General features: G+C 39.0%; 1 protein-coding gene across 3 annotated transcripts in view; it reads left to right on the top strand.

Annotated features, from left to right (window-relative positions):
- Positions 1-3,973: 3,973 nt before the first annotated feature.
- The window catches only part of Rbbp6 (RB binding protein 6, ubiquitin ligase), a 32,309-nt gene continuing 16,831 nt past the window's right edge, over positions 3,974-19,451 (top strand). For all 3 annotated transcript variants that reach the window (XM_075972113.1, XM_075972111.1, XM_075972112.1), the window contains exons 1-4: positions 3,974-4,286; positions 9,372-9,471; positions 12,968-13,004; positions 17,467-17,511. In XM_075972113.1, the coding sequence (XP_075828228.1) occupies positions 4,121-4,286; positions 9,372-9,471; positions 12,968-13,004; positions 17,467-17,511 (348 nt within the window). In that variant the 5' untranslated portion in view covers positions 3,974-4,120. The remainder of the gene's footprint in view (positions 4,287-9,371; positions 9,472-12,967; positions 13,005-17,466; positions 17,512-19,451) is intronic.

The following is a 19,451-nucleotide window of genomic DNA, read 5'->3' on the forward strand; positions in this document are numbered from 1 at the left end:
CTTCTGATCCTTTTTTTAATCTTATAAATATATTTTTTATAGTTTTTATTGAGCTACATATTTTTCTCTGCTCCCCTTCAACCCTCTCCCATGGTGCCCATGCTCCCAGTTTACTCAGGAGATCTTGTCTTTTTCTACTTTCCTTGTCGATTAATGTATGTCTCTCTTATGGTCCTTATTGTTGTCTAGGTTCTCTGGGATTGTGAATTGTAGACTGGCTTTCTTTGCTTTATGTCTAAAAGACACCACTTTTATTTTATGTACATAGGTGTTTTGCCTGCATGTATGTCTGTGTGGAGGTATCAGATTTTGGAGTTACAGACAGTTGTGAGCTGCCATGCGGGTGCTGGGAACTAAAGTCACGTCCTTTGGAAGAGTAGCCAGTGCTTTTAACCACTGAGCCCTCTCTCCAACCCCCAGAGGAGGAATCTGTGTCTCTGGGAAGCATGCAGTCAGTAGGATATGCTGCAACTTTCTTACTGTCCCTAGGAGACTTAGCTTCCTGGGTTTACAGATGTGCTGAGTGGGGAGCATACAGCTACCACATACATTTCCTCTTTATATGTATACTTGTTTGTTTTTTTACCGTTTTGCTTTAGTGTGGTATATTTGTTGCAGTTGAGGAATTAGTATCAATGTATTATTTGCTAAAGTCCATAATTTACATTCCCATTTACTGTGTGCTGTACAGTCTATGTTTTTGCTTGTTTGTTTAGTTTTTGCTTTTTCTGGGTTTTGTTTTTTGTTTTTTCAAGGCAGGGTGTCTCTGTGTAACAGCTCTGGCTGTCCTGAATCTCGCTCTATGGACCAGGTTGGTCTCAAACTCACAGAGATCTGCCTGCCTGTACCTCTCAAGTGCTGGAATTAAAGGTGTGTTGCTACCACTACCCAGTGTTTGTTTTGTATAGAGGATCAAACCCAGGACCTCCTGAATGCCAAGTTGGCTCTGTTCCACTGAACTACATCACCAGCCAGCATTCTGACCTTGATAATATAAGGCTGACATCTTATAAGATGACATAAGTCCATCTTCACAGCTCCAAAGTCCCCCAGACTCTACCTCTTTAGGCTTCCTTCCTACCTCCCTCAAACACTTGCAGCTACTGATCTTTTCGCTGGTTTCATAGTCTGACCTTTTCTAAAATGTCACATAGCAAGGACCACACAGTACACAACCTTTCCAGAGTGGAATATTGTCCAAAGAAGGGGAGGGGGAGCTGGTTGGATATGTAGGTCAGTTGTAGAGTGTTTGCTTACATGTACGGCCTTTGGATCTACTCCCAACAACACAGAAAACACTTTTTGTTACAATTTTTTTTCAGACTTTGTTTTGTTTTTCTCTTTTTTTTGTTGTTGTTTTGTTTTGTTTTTTTGAGACAGAGTTTCTAAGCAGCTTCGTAACCTGTCCTGGAACTCACTCCGTAGACCAGGTTGGCCTTGAATTTATAGAGATCCGCCTATCTCTGCCTCCCAAGTGCTGGGATTAAAGGCGTTTGCCACTTTGTTTTTGAGACAGGGTCCCTGTAGCCCAGGCTTTTCCTCTACTTGCTTTAGAGCCACTAATGACCTTGAATTTTTTTTTTCCAGACAGGGTTTCTCTGTGCAGCCTTGGCTGTACTGGAACTCTCTCTGTAGACCAGGCTGGCTTTGAACTCACAAAGATCTGCCTGCCTCTGCCTTCTGAGTGCTGGGATTAAAGGCATGCGCCACCTCCACCTGGCTTTAAAATACATTTTCTTAACTGGGAGAATAGGGAAAAAGAATAATTAACAAAACAAAACAAAAAAACGTAATCTTGGCACTCTGGAAACTGAGGCAAGCAGAATGTGAATTCAAGGCCAGTCTGGGCTACAGTGAGACCAAACAAGAAAAAAGAAATCCAAAAGAACAAACAGGCATGCAACTTGCTAGCTACTGATAATTGCTAAGAAAATCAACTGATAACTGAGACCAAAACTGATGATTGTGGTAAACTGAGATCAAAACTCATAACTATCTTAATTAAATAAGATGTCCTTAGGAAGGTTTCTCTGACAAGATGATTAATTTAAACCAAATTCTGCCAGAATTTGAGACATTGGCATTTAAGTTTCTTGAAACTCTGCCACCTCTTGGATTTTGTTCTCAGTTGCCCATCTTCTCTGAACCTAGCCTGTAAAATTCAGAGGAGCTGGGCATCAGACACTGTAAATGATAGCAATTGTTATGGTTTTACAGTAATTTTATTATTTATGAATTTATAGATGCAATACGTCCCCATGCCACAAGAGAAAAAGTACGCCAACCTTCCTAAGGGACTTTTTGACAAAGTTTCTGGCGCCTGTAATTAAAAATGGGATTAGGACCCTGCAGCGGGGCAAGCACTCCCTTCTTTAAAACTCGAAAAATGCAAGGTGTTGGCTTTAGGCCAATACATTGGAGATAATTTTTGCCGTTATTAATTTGACATTTATTCAGCCACCTCTATTGAGGCACAAACGTGCCAGGAGTGGTCTTAAATATGGAAATATATTCATGAATTTAATCCACCGCGACCCAGCAAATCCTCTATTCTTTTACAGCCTCTTTGAAGAGAGGAGTTACATCAGAGCCCCGGGGCTAAGTTCACACCCAGGCAACTTCGTCACCGAGGTGCCTAACACACGGTAAGAGCCGGACACGTCTCTTAGGATGCTGGTGGTGGGGAGGGAAGGATGGCTTAGGTTCTCCCCAGCCGCGTTTGAGGAGTTCAGGACGTGCAGTCTGTTGGGAGGGGAGTTGGCTAGCGCAGGCACAGTAGCCATCACGGTCGGTCAGCGGCTCACCCCTCGGCACAGCCCGCAGCAGTTAGAGCCGCGGCGGCGTGCGCGCCCCTTCCAGGCCCGCCCAGTAGGACAGTCCGCCTCCCCCTCCCTCCCGACACAAATAGTTCCTCCCGTTCTCCGCGCTGCTTCTGGTTCCACGCTCCGAGTCACAAAGCGCGAGGTCACGTGGGCGGGCCGGTGCGCTTTGTGACGCCACGGCCCCGCCCCCGGCCCGCCTATCGGCGCACGCCCAAGCTCCGCCTCGCGTGCGCCGCCCGTGCTGTCCCTGCTTAAGAGACCCCGGAGTGGGGGCGCTCGCCCGAAGCCAGGCCGCGGCCGCCATAGTTCCTGGCGCGGAGGTGTCGCCGGCGCTGGGTGCGGGCCCGAGAGCGGCCTGGGGGGGCAGAATAAAAAAAGAAAAGAGGCAATCCAGCGAAGCCCTAGCCGCCGCCCGACCGTTTCCGGGCTTCCCGACGCGGTCGTGGGCTCAGAGGCGACAGAAGCGGGAGCAGCGCGAGGAGCGGCAAGAGGAAGAGTCGGGCAGCCTCGGCAGTGTCCCCGGGGCCAACGAAGCCGCCGGCCGGGGCCCGGGGTGGTGAGGAAGGGCCTCGCGGCCTAGCTGGGCCCCGCAGCGGCTTTGTGTCAGGCGGCGGCGCGGCGGCGGGGGGGAGGCGGAGCCGAACCGGGCGGCCGCTGGAAGGCCTCTCCTCCGCCGATCGCGCGATCTCGGCCTAGGCCGCGGGCCGCTCGTGGCCTCCGGGGAGCAGGCGCCAGGGTGTGTGTGCGGTGGGGGCCTGGGCCTGGGGACGCCGACGCCGGTCGTCCGGAAGCCGGGAGGAGGCGAGAGACCGCTCGTGGACTCCGGGCCTAGGCCCTCTCCCCGCAACCTTCTCCCGGGGCCTGGGTCACCCCCATCCACGGAGAGAGACCAGCCGGGAGGTGCGGCCGCTATGGACCCCTGACCCCGCGGGGTCATTCGGACTCTAACGTGTGGACTGACCGCTACTGACTGCACCGCCTGCCCTGTCTCTTGCCGGCCCTTAGCATGAGCGAGGGGGACCCAGACGGGTGACATTGTGCCGGTTGGCGGATCCTCGATTGCCCCTTTTCCCGTCCTGCTCCTCCCACATGAAGCGATTCTGAGTACGGGGGGTTCCGGATTATTGTTCTCACGAACCCCCGCTTGTGGTTGGGGGGTATTTAATTTGAGGCCTTAGGGTCCTTCGTTGTCTTTTGAGTGTTTTGTGTGTGTATATATTTTGCTCTTAAGTTTATAAATATACGTATATTGAGAGTGTCCACGTCTCCTCGCTGAACCTTAGGAATCCTTTGCCACAATGTCCTGTGTGCACTATAAATTTTCCTCTAAACTCAACTACGACACCGTCACCTTTGATGGGCTCCATATCTCCCTCTGCGACTTAAAGAAGCAGATTATGGGGAGAGAAAAGCTGAAAGCTGCCGATAGCGATCTTCAGATCACCAACGCGCAGACGAAGGAAGGTAAGAGGCACATGGCCCGCAGGTATTTATTGGGTCAAGGTGGGCATTATAAGTTGCTTGTTAGAGGCCTTACCTCCATTCCTATTCGTTGTAATACACAGAGTTTCATTGATAGCCAAGGATTGCAGCACCCGACCTTGGAGTTTAACTGGCCTGTTTGCCTTTCGAATGCTGGGGTCATCTCCAGTAGGCTAATCCAAAAACGTGTTAATCTGGTTCTTCTCAAAATTTATTGAATTTTAACACGAGAGGGATTGAAAAGAGAAAGGATTGTCATCCAAGTCTGTTGGGTTTTTGCCTTGTGGCGTTCCCTAACTTATTTTTTCCCATCAGGAGAGGAGTGCTCAAAAGGTTTCCCATTATTTGTTAAAGCATCAGTAGATAGATCTTGTTTGCTAACCTAGCATCGATTTGAAGTTAACAGAAAATTGCATGTTCCCCCTTTTATTTTCGGGGTTCCTTGTGGAAAGGGGGTATTTTGAGGATTTAATCAGTGTTTTGGAATATAAAATGTCCAATCTGACCACTGTCATGTAATTCCAGAATTATTGATACTTAGTCAAAGGTGAATTGTGTAGCCCAGGCTAGCCTCCAGCCCCAAGTGTGGGGAATGCAGGTGTTAGACCACACCCAGCAGCAGACAACCCTTAGTTGATGACATTAACCCAGCAGTTCTGGAAGTCTTCAAAGTGCAAGGCCCTGGGTTGCTACATATATATAACTAGGTTTCTGAAAAGTAGTTCAGTGCTACTGTATGCGAATACAAGGAAGCCACTAGTTAGAACCCTTGAGTTCATTTTAAAAGCCATATTAGGACTTGTTTTTATTTTATTTCTTTTTGAGAAGGGTTTTTCTGTGTAACAGCCCTGGTCTGTTTACCTGGAACTGACTGTTTACCAAGCAGGCCTCAACTCAGATCTGCCTTACTCTACCTCCCTATTGCTGAGATCAAAGGTGTGGGCCACCTTGAAGTCAGATCTTTTTGCTTCTGCCTCCCTAGTGCTGGAATTAAAGGGATATACACCACCTCCTGCAAAAACAATAATATTGGGACTTGAATGGTGGATGTATCTTTTCTGACTTGAACTTGTTTTTTTTTTCTTTTCTCAGAATAGTAATGCTGATGGGTGGGTTTTAGTAGGTCAGACTTCTGATATTTACTAATAGGATGTGGGGGAAAGTATTCTAAATGGGGTTGTTTTGTTTGTGACATCATCTTACTATGTAGCCCTTACTGGCCTGGACTTTGCTGCATAGATCAGGCTAGCCCCTGATTTACAGAGATCAACTTGCCTCTGCCTCTGCCTTGAGTGCTGGAATCAAAGGCATGCTTCACCAAGCTAAATTTGATAGAGGGTGTGGCATGAGTTTTTTAGTTGTAGTTTTGGGGTATGGTCTTATCTCATTAGCCTGTAGTTTGGTAGGTAGGACAAATCTTGAAGACCAGTTTTTCATTTGTAATGCAGACATATGCATAATTATAATGCAAAAATATTGTCTACTTAAAGTAAATACCCTTTCAGTAATTGTATTTTTCTGTAATTCCTCTCTGTTTTGGAAGAGGAAAGGTTGTTGATGGTAATAAACAGCTAAGTAAGCCACCCAAAACAGCTCTTCGTATTGAAGTCTACTTTACAAAACACATGGCCTTTTTTTACTACATTGCTATAGAAATACATCTTTATGAATGAGAGGAAAGATGAAATTAGGGAATATTAGCCACTTACAATTATACTGGTTTTATTTTTATTACAATATTGTATGGTTGAATTATTTGAAACTAGGCTTGCTACCAACCAACAGTTAAAAGTTGCCTTTAGACTGGAGTAAGTTGTAACTAAAAATTCTTGTTCACAAATTGCCATTTTTGTGACTTTGTATTTTTTTTCTAGTTTAGGACCAGTAATACAACACCTGAAATGCAGGGAAGTTCTTTGCCCACAGCATGTTTTCTTCTTAGCTGGAAAAAGTTTAATGTTGATGTTAGGTTGATTAAGAAAAAGTTGTGGGAGCTTTCTTTGCTTTATACACTCAGATTAGGGGCGGTTATTGATAGTGGTACGGAAACTTAAGGGCTCAGCCGTCAAGAGTGCTTATTGTCCTTGCAGAGGACCCCACTTTGTTCCCAGAGCCCACATATGCCCTCATGGGAACTCAAAATTCAGAACTTGAGTTCTGAGATCTACAGCCTCTGGCTCCACGGGCACCAAGCATGCTAATCCAGACAGGGACCCAGTTTTACAAGACAGTTGAATGAGAATTCTACTTGGTTTAGAACCGTCCAGTAAATTAAAGTTTACAACAAAATAAGTGTTTAAGATACTTAGTTTCTTAGAGTGTCTAGATTCTAGACCCTAGAAGAAAAGTGTGTTTTTTAGTAAATTTAAATTACTGATCTTCAGTGTTTCTGTAAAACATTCCTTTAGTTCTAAAAAATCTGTCAGTTAACTAGGACCATAAACCTTTGGTAAAATTAAAATGCTTGTCAAACTTCTGTTTTGAAATTAATTCTGCTTGTTTCTAGATTGTTATTTTACAATGAATTTCAAATGATCTTTAGAGAAAACTTTTGTTTTTGTAGGTTGTTTTTTATACTGATCCTCCCATTCACCTAGTAACCTTCATACTGGATCAACTTGGTTGATTTGGAAGATGAATATGGGTTTCTTTTTTTATTTGTTTTGTTTTGTTTCTTGGTTTTTTGAGACAGGGATTCTCTGTAGCTTTGGAGACTGTCCTGGAACTCGCTCTGTGGACCGGGCGGGCCTCTAACCACTGCCCAGCTGTTTGTTTTTTATCTTTATTCTGGCTATCCATTCTTCATATTCATCTTGTTTTTCAGTCTATCCATAACTTTTCTTTTTTTAGATAAAATTTACACTGCTAAATTACTCTCTGAGAGCTGAGGCAAGTGCTCTGCCACTGAGCTAAATCTCCATCCTCTGAGCCTTTTAAATCTAAAGGAACTACTTGTTAGGGATTTGTGTGTCAGACTCTCTTGGGCTTAGGAAACTGACATAAACACGAATTCTTTAACTGTACAGCTAGAACCCTGTATTTGAGTGTGTTGGAGCACCTGACTTTAGTAGTATAATACAGCATGTGTTGATCAAATTAGGTTGTCTTTGTTTATTTAACCAGATCTTGCTGTAAGTGACAATCCTGCCTCAACCTCTTGAGTGCTGGAATTGTAGGCTTGTCACTACCCCACCTTATTAAGTTGTTCTTGAAAGGTTTTGTGAGTACATTTAAAAAACAGTCAAACCTTTGACACTTAAGTTTGGGTTCTAGAATTGGTTTGTTTTGAGACAAGGTTTCTCTGTAGCTTTTGTGCCTGTCCTGGAACTAGCTCTTGTAGATAAGGCTGGCCTTGAGATCCACCTGCCTCTGCCTCCTAGGATTACAAGGTGTGCACCACCACTGCCCGGCTTGGATTCTAGAATTGTTAAACTTATTAAAAAATCTCCCAATTTCCTGCTTCGATTTTTCTTATTCATGTTGCTTGTAATTGGGACTGTTGAAGATAATGGTAGGCTTGCATGCCTACGTTTAGGAAATTGCATCATTCTTGATTGGATGCCTATGAGACATAGTCAACAACTGAAAACAAACTAAAGAACTCTTGGTTTGACAGTTTGCTGTAGAAAATGAATACTAAATGCTTGATGACCAAAAATAAAGTGGATACACATTAAAAGCATGAAATAAGGCTAGCCACTTTGTGTTTGGTATGTTAAGTGAGGCAAGTAGCATTGAGGGTGAATCCTGGCCCAGCAGTGATGGCTCACACTTTTAATCCTGGTACTCGGGAGGCAGAGACAGGGAATCTCTGAGTTCGTTGCCAGCCTGATTACAAAGCAATTTTCAGGATAGCTAAGACTGTTTGACCTAGAAACCCAATCTCAAAAACCAAAAAAAAGAAAAGTGAGCCCTGGTCTTCTTCTGTGAGATTGATGGAGAGTTATGCATCTATAAGGTTGTGTGTTGTTTTTTCCCTGATAATTTTACTCATTCCTTCCTTAACAATTTTTACTACACTTAAGGCCTACTTAATTTCATTCTTACAGAACTATTGTAATTATAGAGTAGAAAAATGTTACTCATTCCTCCTCAAACTTCTTAAAAAGTGACATCCATTTGCTAAAACTAGGAGCCTAGGAATTCATGCCTGGCTCTTCTTTCTCCATTTTTACAAAATTTAGTCCATGAGCAGGCCTCCATATCATTTTGACCATCTAATGCTGGCTATCACCAGAGTCTGAAGCAGCCTTCTTTATGACTCACCCTGTTTCTGTTCAGTTCATCTCCCTGGCTGATTCCAGAGCAAGTCTTTTTATGACATAAATTGTCATCACCTCACATAAAATACATTAGTAAATTTTTTTGTTGTACATAGAAACAAAGTATAAATCAGCATTTGGCTTATACTTGCCCACCTTATTTTATGTAAGTCTGTGATTTTCTTCAGCGCTACAGTCATCTTTGTGTCGTTTGTTTCCCTCACGTTGTTCACCCTGAGTAAATACTATATTCATTTAGGTTTTTTTGGTCTGGCTGGCTGGCTTTTCATTTACAAATACAGTTCTTCCAAGAGGCTTTGTTTAAAACAATATTCTCTCCAAAATAATGCACATTCTCCATTCTTTTATTTTAAAAAAACAACATAATTTCATGTATAACCTGTGTTTTCTAGCAATATGCTGCATAAGAACATGGATCATAATACGTAGCTCATGCTTAGGGACTAGGAAGGTACATTCATTTTAGATAACCCCATTGTTTCCGTTTCAAGCATTTCTTGGTTAAATGAGCTGGGAAGCAGCATAGTCTTATGAGACTATGAGTTTCAGAAAGTAGAGGAGGTCCTAGAGCCAAGAATATAGCTAACTATATTATATCCTTTGAAGGAACCAACAGAGGACCGGGATATTTCTTCTTACAATACTAGTAACCTAAATGCAAAGGACATGAATTTTGGTATTCTTGTACTGTAAGCTCACTTCCCATAAAGCTGATTTTTGAAGTTTTCTCATTCCTGAGTACTTAGTCAAATCCCTAAACAGAAATTTGACTCTTTGTTTACAGAATACACTGATGATAATGCGCTAATTCCTAAAAATTCATCTGTAATTGTCAGAAGGATTCCTATTGGAGGTGTTAAGTCCACAAGCAAGACATATGTTATGTGAGTATTTATAAAAGTATTTACCGAAGTAGACTTTTTAAAAAAGGTTTCAAAATATTTATCTAACACTAAAATTTTATCGTGCTAATTATGAAAACTGTAATAGGAGTTTTTTAGTTACCTTTTTTTTTTTAATTTCCCCCCTGGCAGCATCATGAATATTAAGTAATGCCAACATAAGCTTTTTATCAATATGAGTCTTTAGTTCATTTGCCATTATGAATCAGGCTCATTTGATTTCACCTCATTTTGGATAAATTGTCTGTTTTAGGGTTTCTCTACAGCAGGGTTATGAGTATAATAACTGGCACGGTTGTCAGAACTTTTATCCAACTATTCTGTGTTGTGATATTTCATTTGTATTTTAGTAAATAAAGCTTGCCTGAAGATCAAAGAATCAAAACAGCCAGCCACTGGCTCTTATCTCTACCTGAGTCTGAAATGGAGATCCTGCCTCCAGAAATCCTTAGAATGAGACTGTCTGGGAGCTGTCTCCTCCCGTCTTAACTTCCTCTCTATTGCTGGGATTTTAAAGGTGTGCACCACTACACCCAGTTTTTATGGCAAACTAGTGTGCCTACTGGAATAATTGTGTGTTACCACTGCCTCGTCTGTAAGGCTGACCAGTGCGGCTATTTTACTCTCTGATTTCAAGCAAGCTTTATTATTTTAGGATAGATACAGAGTATTGTCTCTGTATTTGTCAAATGCAAATAGACTAGACCTTATTGATGTATTTATTGCCTGTATCAAGCAAGCTTTATTATTTTAGGATAGGTACAGAGTATTTTCTCTGTATTTGTGAAATGCAAATGGACTAGACTTTATTGATATATTTATTGCCTGTAATGTATATAGTCATTGTATTTATTGTATATAGTTTTTCTTATATTAGTTACAGCCTTTTATTTTAGACAAAAAGGGGAAGTCTGATATTTCATTTGTATTTTAATAAATAAGGCTTGTGTGAAGATCAGAGAGTAAAAAACCACACTGGTCAGCCTTAAAGACCCAGGCAATGGTGATACACACCTTTATTCCCAGTAGCCACACTAGTCACCATAGAAACCAGGCGGCAGTGGTGCACGCCTTTAATCCCAGCCCTTGAGAGAAATATAAGACTAGGTGGTGGGCAGCTCTCACACAGTCTCATTCTGAGATTCCTGGAGGCAGGAACGCCATTTCTGACTGAGGTAGAGGTAAGAGCCAGTGTTGAACCCCAATATCTTGTCTCTGGATTTTTTTTCATCATGCTACGCTGTGTCTGCAGTAAGTGCAGAGCAGTAGCATCATATTGCTTATATATCACATTTTCTTAAATCTGGAGATGATTTAAGGTATAGAATATTGCACAGTTTATATAAAAGTGCATGCTGTTTTCTGTAAATGATTTGAGCATCTTTTTGGTATCCACAGTGGGTGGGAGTGCAAATCCTATATCCAGTCCCCTATAAATACCTGGTTTGTAGAGTGTATTAGGAATTAAATAGTTCTTAGCATAGGATGAATATCTGTTATTAAAATTATGACAATCTTTGAATAGTTTAAAACCTTTATTTATTAAAAAAGAGACAAAACTATATTCCTAACAATTTTTCTTTAGTATTTATGCAATGCTGAGGATTAAACCTAGTCCTTTGCTCGTGTTAGGCAAACACTCTACCACTGATCTCCATCTGTAGACCTCTTCCTTATTTTAGTATTTCAAGACAGAATTCTATTAAGTTTGGGCTGGTGGTGGAACCTACTCCATAGACCCTGTGGCCTTGAACTTGATACCCTGCTGCCTCAGCCTCCTGAGAGTTGAAATCACTGGGCATGGTTATCTGAGAAGTTTTATATTGACAGCAGAACTGTAGAATTATTTTTTGTTTTAGCATGAAATTACATTACTGTTTGCTTTTTTTAAAGACTTGTATAAAGTAGGGTGTGGTGGCACATGCCTTAATCCCAGCGCTCAGGAAGCAAAAGTGAGTGGATCTACATAGGCTGATCTGGTATATACCAGGGCTTTATAATAGAGACTGTCTCAGAAAAACACACACACAAAGTAATAAATGAAACAAATATTAGATATTTCATCTCTAGATTTTTTTTTGATATTCAGAAACTCTTGAAAAGGATATTTTTATTTTTTTAAATATTTATTATTATGTATACAATATTCTGTGTGTATGCCTGCAGGCCAGAAGAGGGCACCAGATCCCATTACAGATGGTTGTGAGCCACCATGTGGTTGCTGGGAATTGAACTCAGGACCTTTGGAAGAGCAGGCAATGCTCTTAACCTCTGAGCCATCTCTCCAGCCCCTTGAAAAGGATATTTGAGGTTCATGGACATGTTAAGTTTGCTTCACACAAAATTGCTTATTATATGTAAGATTTCTGTTTATGTTTGCCTCAAAGTACTTCTCAGTTTGAGCAATTATTAGAAAGTTCAAGTTATATTGTCAGTAGTTCAGAAATCACATGAATTTAAAAATTCCTTTTAAGTGCTGTCTAGTATTTTCTCTACAGTAAACTTTAGACATTAAAAAGCCTATTCTTAGCACTTCAGTTCTGGTCCCCCTTCAGTCTATCAAGACGAGAGAAATTTTGGGCTTGTTTATGTTTAGCAACAATTTGTCCAATTATACACAGTATAAAATGGATTTTAAAATATTTCATATTATGTTGAATCTTCTAGAGACCTTAAATTTTGTTCAGTAAATTGGTTATTATTTTGATTTGTTTGGAATTTGAAACAAGCTGTCTATACAGCCCTGACTGTCCTGAAATTCACTATGTCCAGGCTGGCCTGGAATTCACAGAGATCTGCTTGCCTCTGCCTCCTGAGTGCTGGAATTAAAGGCATGTGCCACCACTGCTTGGCTTTAAAATATTTTTAAAATTATAATCATCAGCCTGTTTTGTCTGGATTTGAAAGCTAGTTTTTGAGCACAGCAGATAGAGCAGTCAGTCCGTCAAAAATGTTACTGGCGCTGTTCTGCTTAAGAAATTGGATATGTAGAAATTTATATCTAGATTTACCAAAAAAGGAGGAGGAAATACTTACTCCGTTCATTATAAGTAAACCACAGAGTTTATAAATGCAGTACCTTTTCAGAAATGATATAATGTCTCTATTTTAGAATGCCTCAATGTGGAATTGTTTTAGAAACTAGGAATGTATCTTAAACTATTTAGTAATGACAAATAATTATCAGTTACTTGCTCATTGTATTAAGAAATTGATTATATTAAAGCTTTGTATCAAAAGAAAATTGTATTCTCAAAGACCTAAAATTAGAGATATGTATTAATATTGTTAGTTATACATGGTGATGCAGACGTATTATTCTAGCACATGGGGAGGAAGATCAAGAGGATTGGCCTTGACTATATAGTGAGTTCAAGGCTGGTCTAGGTTAATGCGTCTAAAAAATATACACACACAAACACGTACGTGAAATTCATAAATAGCTAATGTTAGTTTCTGTTTCTATTTTATTTTTTAGAAGTCGAACTGAACCAGTGATGGGAACTACAAAAGCAGTATGTAAAAACACAATCACCCTTTTTCTACACAATTGTTTTTACCTTTATAATGTTTTCAGTGAAGTAAATCATTTAGAATACCCAACTGACCATAGCACACACTGTAAATAAATTGTATTTTGATGACAGTTCAGTTGAATATGGATATATGTGGCATAATTTGTAGTTACTCTGTAGAAATGGCTAATTGGTGCCCTTTTAAACTGTTTCATATTAAATATGATAGCATTCTCCCTGTATGACACTGTGGTGTACAGTAATGTATGATTCTTTTTAGATGGTGTAGGTTTAACACTGAAGAACATGACAACATGTTCTACATCTGTCTGTCTATTAGTTAGTATTTTGTATGTATGTACAGGCTGTTTTGTGCTTTTTGTTTCTTGCAATAAAAAAAATTGTTTGGAGTGTATATTTTGCCATTTTCACGTTGTTTCACTTAGTTTACTAGGGCTTTTTTCCTGCCTGATTGATGGCTTTCAAAAATGGATTAGCAACATGCAGAACTTACATTATTGATTGGTTCTTTCTCCAAGTTCAAACACATTCAGAAAAGAGCTTTTGAGAGGCTTTGGATGCAGCTTTATTAGTCAGTGTTGCTTTATTTGGCACCTGTGAGCTCCTGTCCTTTGTGTACTTTTATACCATACAGTACAGACTGAAATTTAATCACCACCACCCAGAGTGCAGAAACATGCCAATGATTTTAATGGTTTTATGCAGTTCATAACAAGCTAGTTTATTCTAATTGGAATGTTTCCCTCTCATAAAATGCTAAACTGCTGCATTAGTTACATAGTATCAGAAGCTGTATCTTATCAAAAGCAAATCCCGGTAACTGGGATAACATCTTTTTATGACTACAGTGTAACCTGTAGTGTGACACTCTTTTGGCTTTGAGCTTATAAATAAAAGTATCACTTGTAAATTGTGGGACGGTGCCTCAGAACACAGGGCTATCTTAACTGGGTTCTGTAACTTGATGGTTCTCTAAACATTTTACTGCTCAGGCTGAAAACTTGTACACAAAAACACGGTATTTGAAATTTTCATTTAGAAATCAGGGGTATTGCTTGCTGTTTCATTTTATTCTTTTTTAAATACTGCCGATATTTGTGTATGAGGCATTTCACTAACCTTGGATCATTGGATCTTAAACATGATAAGTAGAATATATCAACTTTGAACTTGTTCTCTAAAGTGTATGGCCTTTAGTTCCTGTCTAAATACAGTGATTCAAAGATAAAAAGTCAGTGTTTGGGGGATTTTCCCCCACATTTGGATATATGGGTTGCTTTTTGGGTGTGGGGGAGGGCGTTTGTTTTTGGGTTTTTTTTTTTTGTTTTTGGGTTTTTGTTTTTTAAAGCATAATGCTGTAAAACTGTCCAAGTTTCTGTTTTGCTGGTGATTGGTTTAAAACTGATTTTTATGTATCCAAATGCTAGCACAAATTAGAAAAACTGTCCTGGTGACTGTAGTAGTAAATGTAACACATTTGTACAAACTATTTTTATATAGTATTTAAAATTAATTCAGATGAAGTTTTATTTCTTGAAGACAATAATTTCCTTTTTGTTTATTAGCATGTGTATAAACACAAATCACATGTTCATAAATAAAGTTAACATTCTTTTAGCCTTGTGTGTTCCCTGGCATGTCTGTATTACATTTATAAGAAATTTATTGTAAGCTTATTCAGATTTCTCTTCGTTTTAGTGCTTTAAACAGTTTTAATTTTTAGGTAGAATTAAGTGAGATGGAGACATAACATAATCTGTTGTCTCTATCTTTTATTTGCTTGGATGGTTTGTTGACATTTAGGATCACAGAAACATTTTCACTGACTAATTAGTATTCATAACTTAGAAATGGATGGTTTGGCTATACACATTAACAAGCAAAATAGAGACCCTGGGCAAAATTTTAAAATTCTGATTATGTAAAGTATGTCTATATACATTTTGGTTTTGTATTTTGAGATGGGGATCTCATAGCTCAGACTACCTCTGTATAGGAGACTGCCACTGAATGCTTATGTTTTGCCTCACCTCCCATGTGCTGGATTGCCGTCTTAGACTGTCTTGTGCAGCTTGGTTTTTGAAATTTTTTTTATTTTTTGCTTTTTGTTTTTGAAGACATCAAGGTCCTGCTGTGTAACAACTCCAGCTGGTCTGGTACTTGCTCTTTTTTAGCCAAGGCCACCTTTGAACTCATGGCGGTCCTCCAGCCTCAGCCTCTCAAGTGCTGGTAAACAAGTGTGGCCCACCATATACCAGTGCAATTTTGGTAATTTAAGCCAAATCTGATCAAAGATGACTATTTATTCCCCTAAGCTTTTAGTCATCCTTCCATGTTGGACTGTTACTGCAAAGCTAAATGCTCTTGCTAACATTGGGATTACATTGTCCGGTTCTTTTAGTTTCATTCAAATGTAATTGGCCTAAAAAAATTTCAGGTGCTTGCAGAAGAAAATAAGAGAGGAGGGCTAATCTTAGTGATATCTGTAGTACACATCATTTTTAAATATGGCAGGTTTTGCAGTATTTTACTGAGAAGTTACTTTTTATGATGGTTTTGGAAATATAGATTCCTAATTGTTTTTTAGCCATTCTTTCTTGATATTTTTTACTGCTGTATGTAAAATTGGATACTTTTCTAAATTTTTGGTAAATTTGACCTCTTAGATTGTAAAGTCTTTAGATACTATAGAGATTATTTGGTGGGGAAAACCGTAAATACAGTGTAATTTGTGGGAAACCACTTTAAACTCAAGTCCATGATAAAAGAAGTGGAGGAAAGCAAACAAAGTGACAGCATTAGTTACAGGGTGGATTTGATTGGGTTAGCAACTGTTTAGTCAGACCTTTGTCACCTATGTTACAGTAATTCCTGGTGATTTAAAATGTAGCTCTTTTAAAAATAAACCTGAATGGGTTAGACTTCCTTCTGAATAAGAATATATTTTTTCCTAATTTCTTTTTTCTGCTTCTTTCGATTAGTCCTTAAAAAATTCTTAAGAGCTAAGCAGGAAAGGTCTGTCTTACACGTTAGTGGTTACACATTAGAAATGTGGGCTTAGCACACGCTGAACTCTGCTGTCCTTATGTGTGGAACAAATAATCATTCATCTAACTAAACATTCCTGTAATTGTACCCATCAGACTAAACCTAAGGTATTTGTAAGGTTTATTTTTATGAAACAGTCTTGCTACAGAGGTCATGCTGACCTCAAACCCACTGTCTAGCCCAGCTCTCAAACCTGTGGTCCTCCTGCTTCAGCATCATATGCAGGTACCACCATGGCTAGTAAGATGTGTCTTAAATTTAGCAAATGTAATTCTTGTATTTATTGAATTTTTTTATAGTGGATATGATATTGGCAACTTCATTTGAAGCTTGTTGCATTTCACTTTTTGTTTGCAAAAGTTTTAGAAGAATATTTGAAAACATTTTCTTTGCCAGATATCCTACTTGAAGGCCTTCTGTTCCAAAGAATTCTGACCAGTATGATACAAAACACTGTAATGATCAATAGGGATCTAAGGAGCTTTAGAGAAAGCTTGTCGAGAAGCTGGTTACTAAAAATGCCTTTGTATATTGCAGATAAGCATCTTTTTAAAAACTAAATCATTTAATGGGATCAAGTGAAAAAACTTAAAAAAAGGTTAACATTATATAATACATTTTTAAAAGCTCTTTTTGTCCTTAATATATCCTCGCCCTGTTTGGTTAAATTGACTTTTCTCCAAATATTAAGATCCATCACTGTGTTTGACAGCTCTTTGACTCTTTCCCAGGTTACCTTTTCTGATTTTTTTTTCTTTTTCTTTTTTTTGCTTTCCCTTTTTTTTTAATTTATTTTTTTATTTTTGGTTTTGGGGTGACATTGCTTAGCAGTCTGCCTTGATAAGGAAACCTGTGGCTTCTTGACAAGTGGAGCTATATTCTTTGGATGGGAAAATAGACTGAGAAGTTGATGTTCAAAAAGGAAAACACTAGGAATTGCCTGGGAGCTGTTAAGTTTATTTACAGCAATTATCTGAGGCCTAAAGAGCTGCTTGTTTTTACAGTGTTGTTTAATGGCATTAGGAGAAATTGTTTTTTAATTCTCACTTCCAGTGTGCATTGTTGTGAGCATTATCATATTTAGAGACCATTGAGAAACATGGGACTCACAATATAGTACTAAGTCACTGCTCTTCAGTAGAGGAATTTTCTGCCCTCTCATTTTTCACTGCAGGAAGGCCTCCCATACATCATGTAGCCTTTATAACTGGGTATGAAGTATACACAAAAGATAAAATAGCTTGAGCATATTTTCAGGCTTCAAACAAAATATTACTTTAGAAAAGTAAGAAAATGCCCAATATTTAACATTAAGTGACTTTAGGGGCTAAATAATCACTTTCAGATGTTTTCAGTGTGGAACTTGAATGTGTGTTTAATTTTTTGTGAACAGATTGATGACTCTTCTGCATCTATTTCTCTGGCCCAGCTTACAAAGGTATATATATATATATATTCTTGACAATATAAGTCTAACATTTTTAAAATATGACACAGTACTGTTTTAAGGTGGGTGGGGGAGGATATGTTTTGTGAATGCATCGTACATACAGTGACTTCCCTGTAAAGAGTAGTTGCCGTTCTGAGAAGATAGGGGAGTAACTTGGTCAGCGCCCCTGCATAATGTTCGTCTTCAAGACTGAAGAAACACAGGAAGCTACACTTAACCGTTTTTCCCCCTTACACAATTCTGTTTAATTAGACACTGGGAACTAACACAATTCTGGAGGAATTCCCTGGTTTTGGCTGTGAATTATGTGGACTTCTTTAAAATAGCCAAAACAGAAGATTTCCTTTACATGGACAATTATGTGGTTAATTTTTGAAATTTTGAATTGATCCCACCAAGGTCAATATTTTAAATGTGATACAGTTGTTTCCTTATGCTTTAGACTTGTAGTCTGTCTGAATCAGAAAAATTTTAAACAACCTAATTTGTTTGAACACAGACTACGTGAATTGTGTTAAGTGTATACTTATAAAGCTGTTTGCAGGAATATGAGTGTGTATGTTTTTGGCAGAGGGCCAAATTGTTACCTTGAAATTACTGTGTATACCATGTTGTTTTGACAAGGTTGCTTGCTTTTATTCTCAAAAATGTGTATCTTCTGTTTGGGAAAGCACTAGTGATGGATTTTTTCTTTTTTTACACAGTATTTTAGATTGCAGATTGTGTTTTTAGAACAGAGCAGGCTGGCTTCAGGGCTCAGAAGGAAGCTGTCCAGCTTCCCAAAAGTCTTTCGCTACTATCAGAAATGTAAAGTCTAATTTAACAGCCAATAGAAATGAAAATGAGAAGGCTTATCCGTAGTGCTGTCCCTATTTTGTCCGTGGCTTTGTTGTGGGTGTGTCCATTTCCTAGATGTACCCTTAAAAGATGGCCTGTTAACAAATTAGTTGCTACTTAAGCTCTAGTCTTAAGAAAACAGAACACTAAAATTAATGATTCTGAACAAAGTGGATGAACCATCCTATTTTATATTTTCTAATACAAAGTGGTTTAGCATAGAGTTCACATCTTTGGCAGCTAATAGTATATACTGTTTATTCTTATGTACTGTAAGGACCAAATTTGAGTTCTGGTCTGTTTCTACCATTGTTACTTGCTGGGAAGATTTGGGAAGTTTTGGAAGTCTGGGGATTTTTTTTTAAATCTATTTGTAAAATATTAATATTTGGGTTCAAACAAATTAGTTCTTAAACATCTGTAATCAGTTTTCTGTAAATGTTACTGTTCCAAGCTCTGTTAATGTTAAGCATTTTTTGTATATAAAATTACAATAAAGTGTTAAAACTGGTTGCTTGTTTTGTGGATGAATGTAAAAATGAAACTCAGTGAGTGACCGATGTGCGTGGTATTAGAGGTGCAAGGTCCAGGTTATTAGAAAATCACTCCCTTAGACCCTGTTTATATCTAGACTGTTAGGTTATTAAGTTTATAAAATTTATCTGGGGTTTAAATTTTAAAAGCATACCTTTGAACTAACTAAAAACTGACACCACTAGGCAAACAGCCTTCTGACTTGTGTGTAGTAATGCTATCATTTACCCGACCCCTGCCTTCCAAGTTCTAAATGTAAACAGTAATCTCAGTGCTGGGACACTTGGAATTTTTTAAAGGTTTGACAAAATCAGTGTTTCTCTTTTTTAATTTAGTATCACCTGGCCTTTAAGTTCCTTGAACAATCATGCATGTAGATCCTAATGTAAGGTACAGACAAGGTCTAAGGTCTGAGTGCTCCCAGAAGGACTTCCTCAGCCTCCCAAGCTCTCCTAGACATAGAGTACTGTAAGAATTCCCAGTGCTTCTCCAATTATATGTGTATTAAAGCACAGCTCATTTAGATGTTCTCTGTGTAGGATGAGTGTGTTGTCTTT

The sequence above is a fragment of the Microtus pennsylvanicus genome, chromosome 5 (genome assembly GCF_037038515.1).
Source record: "Microtus pennsylvanicus isolate mMicPen1 chromosome 5, mMicPen1.hap1, whole genome shotgun sequence".
Lineage (NCBI taxonomy): Eukaryota > Metazoa > Chordata > Mammalia > Rodentia > Cricetidae > Microtus > Microtus pennsylvanicus.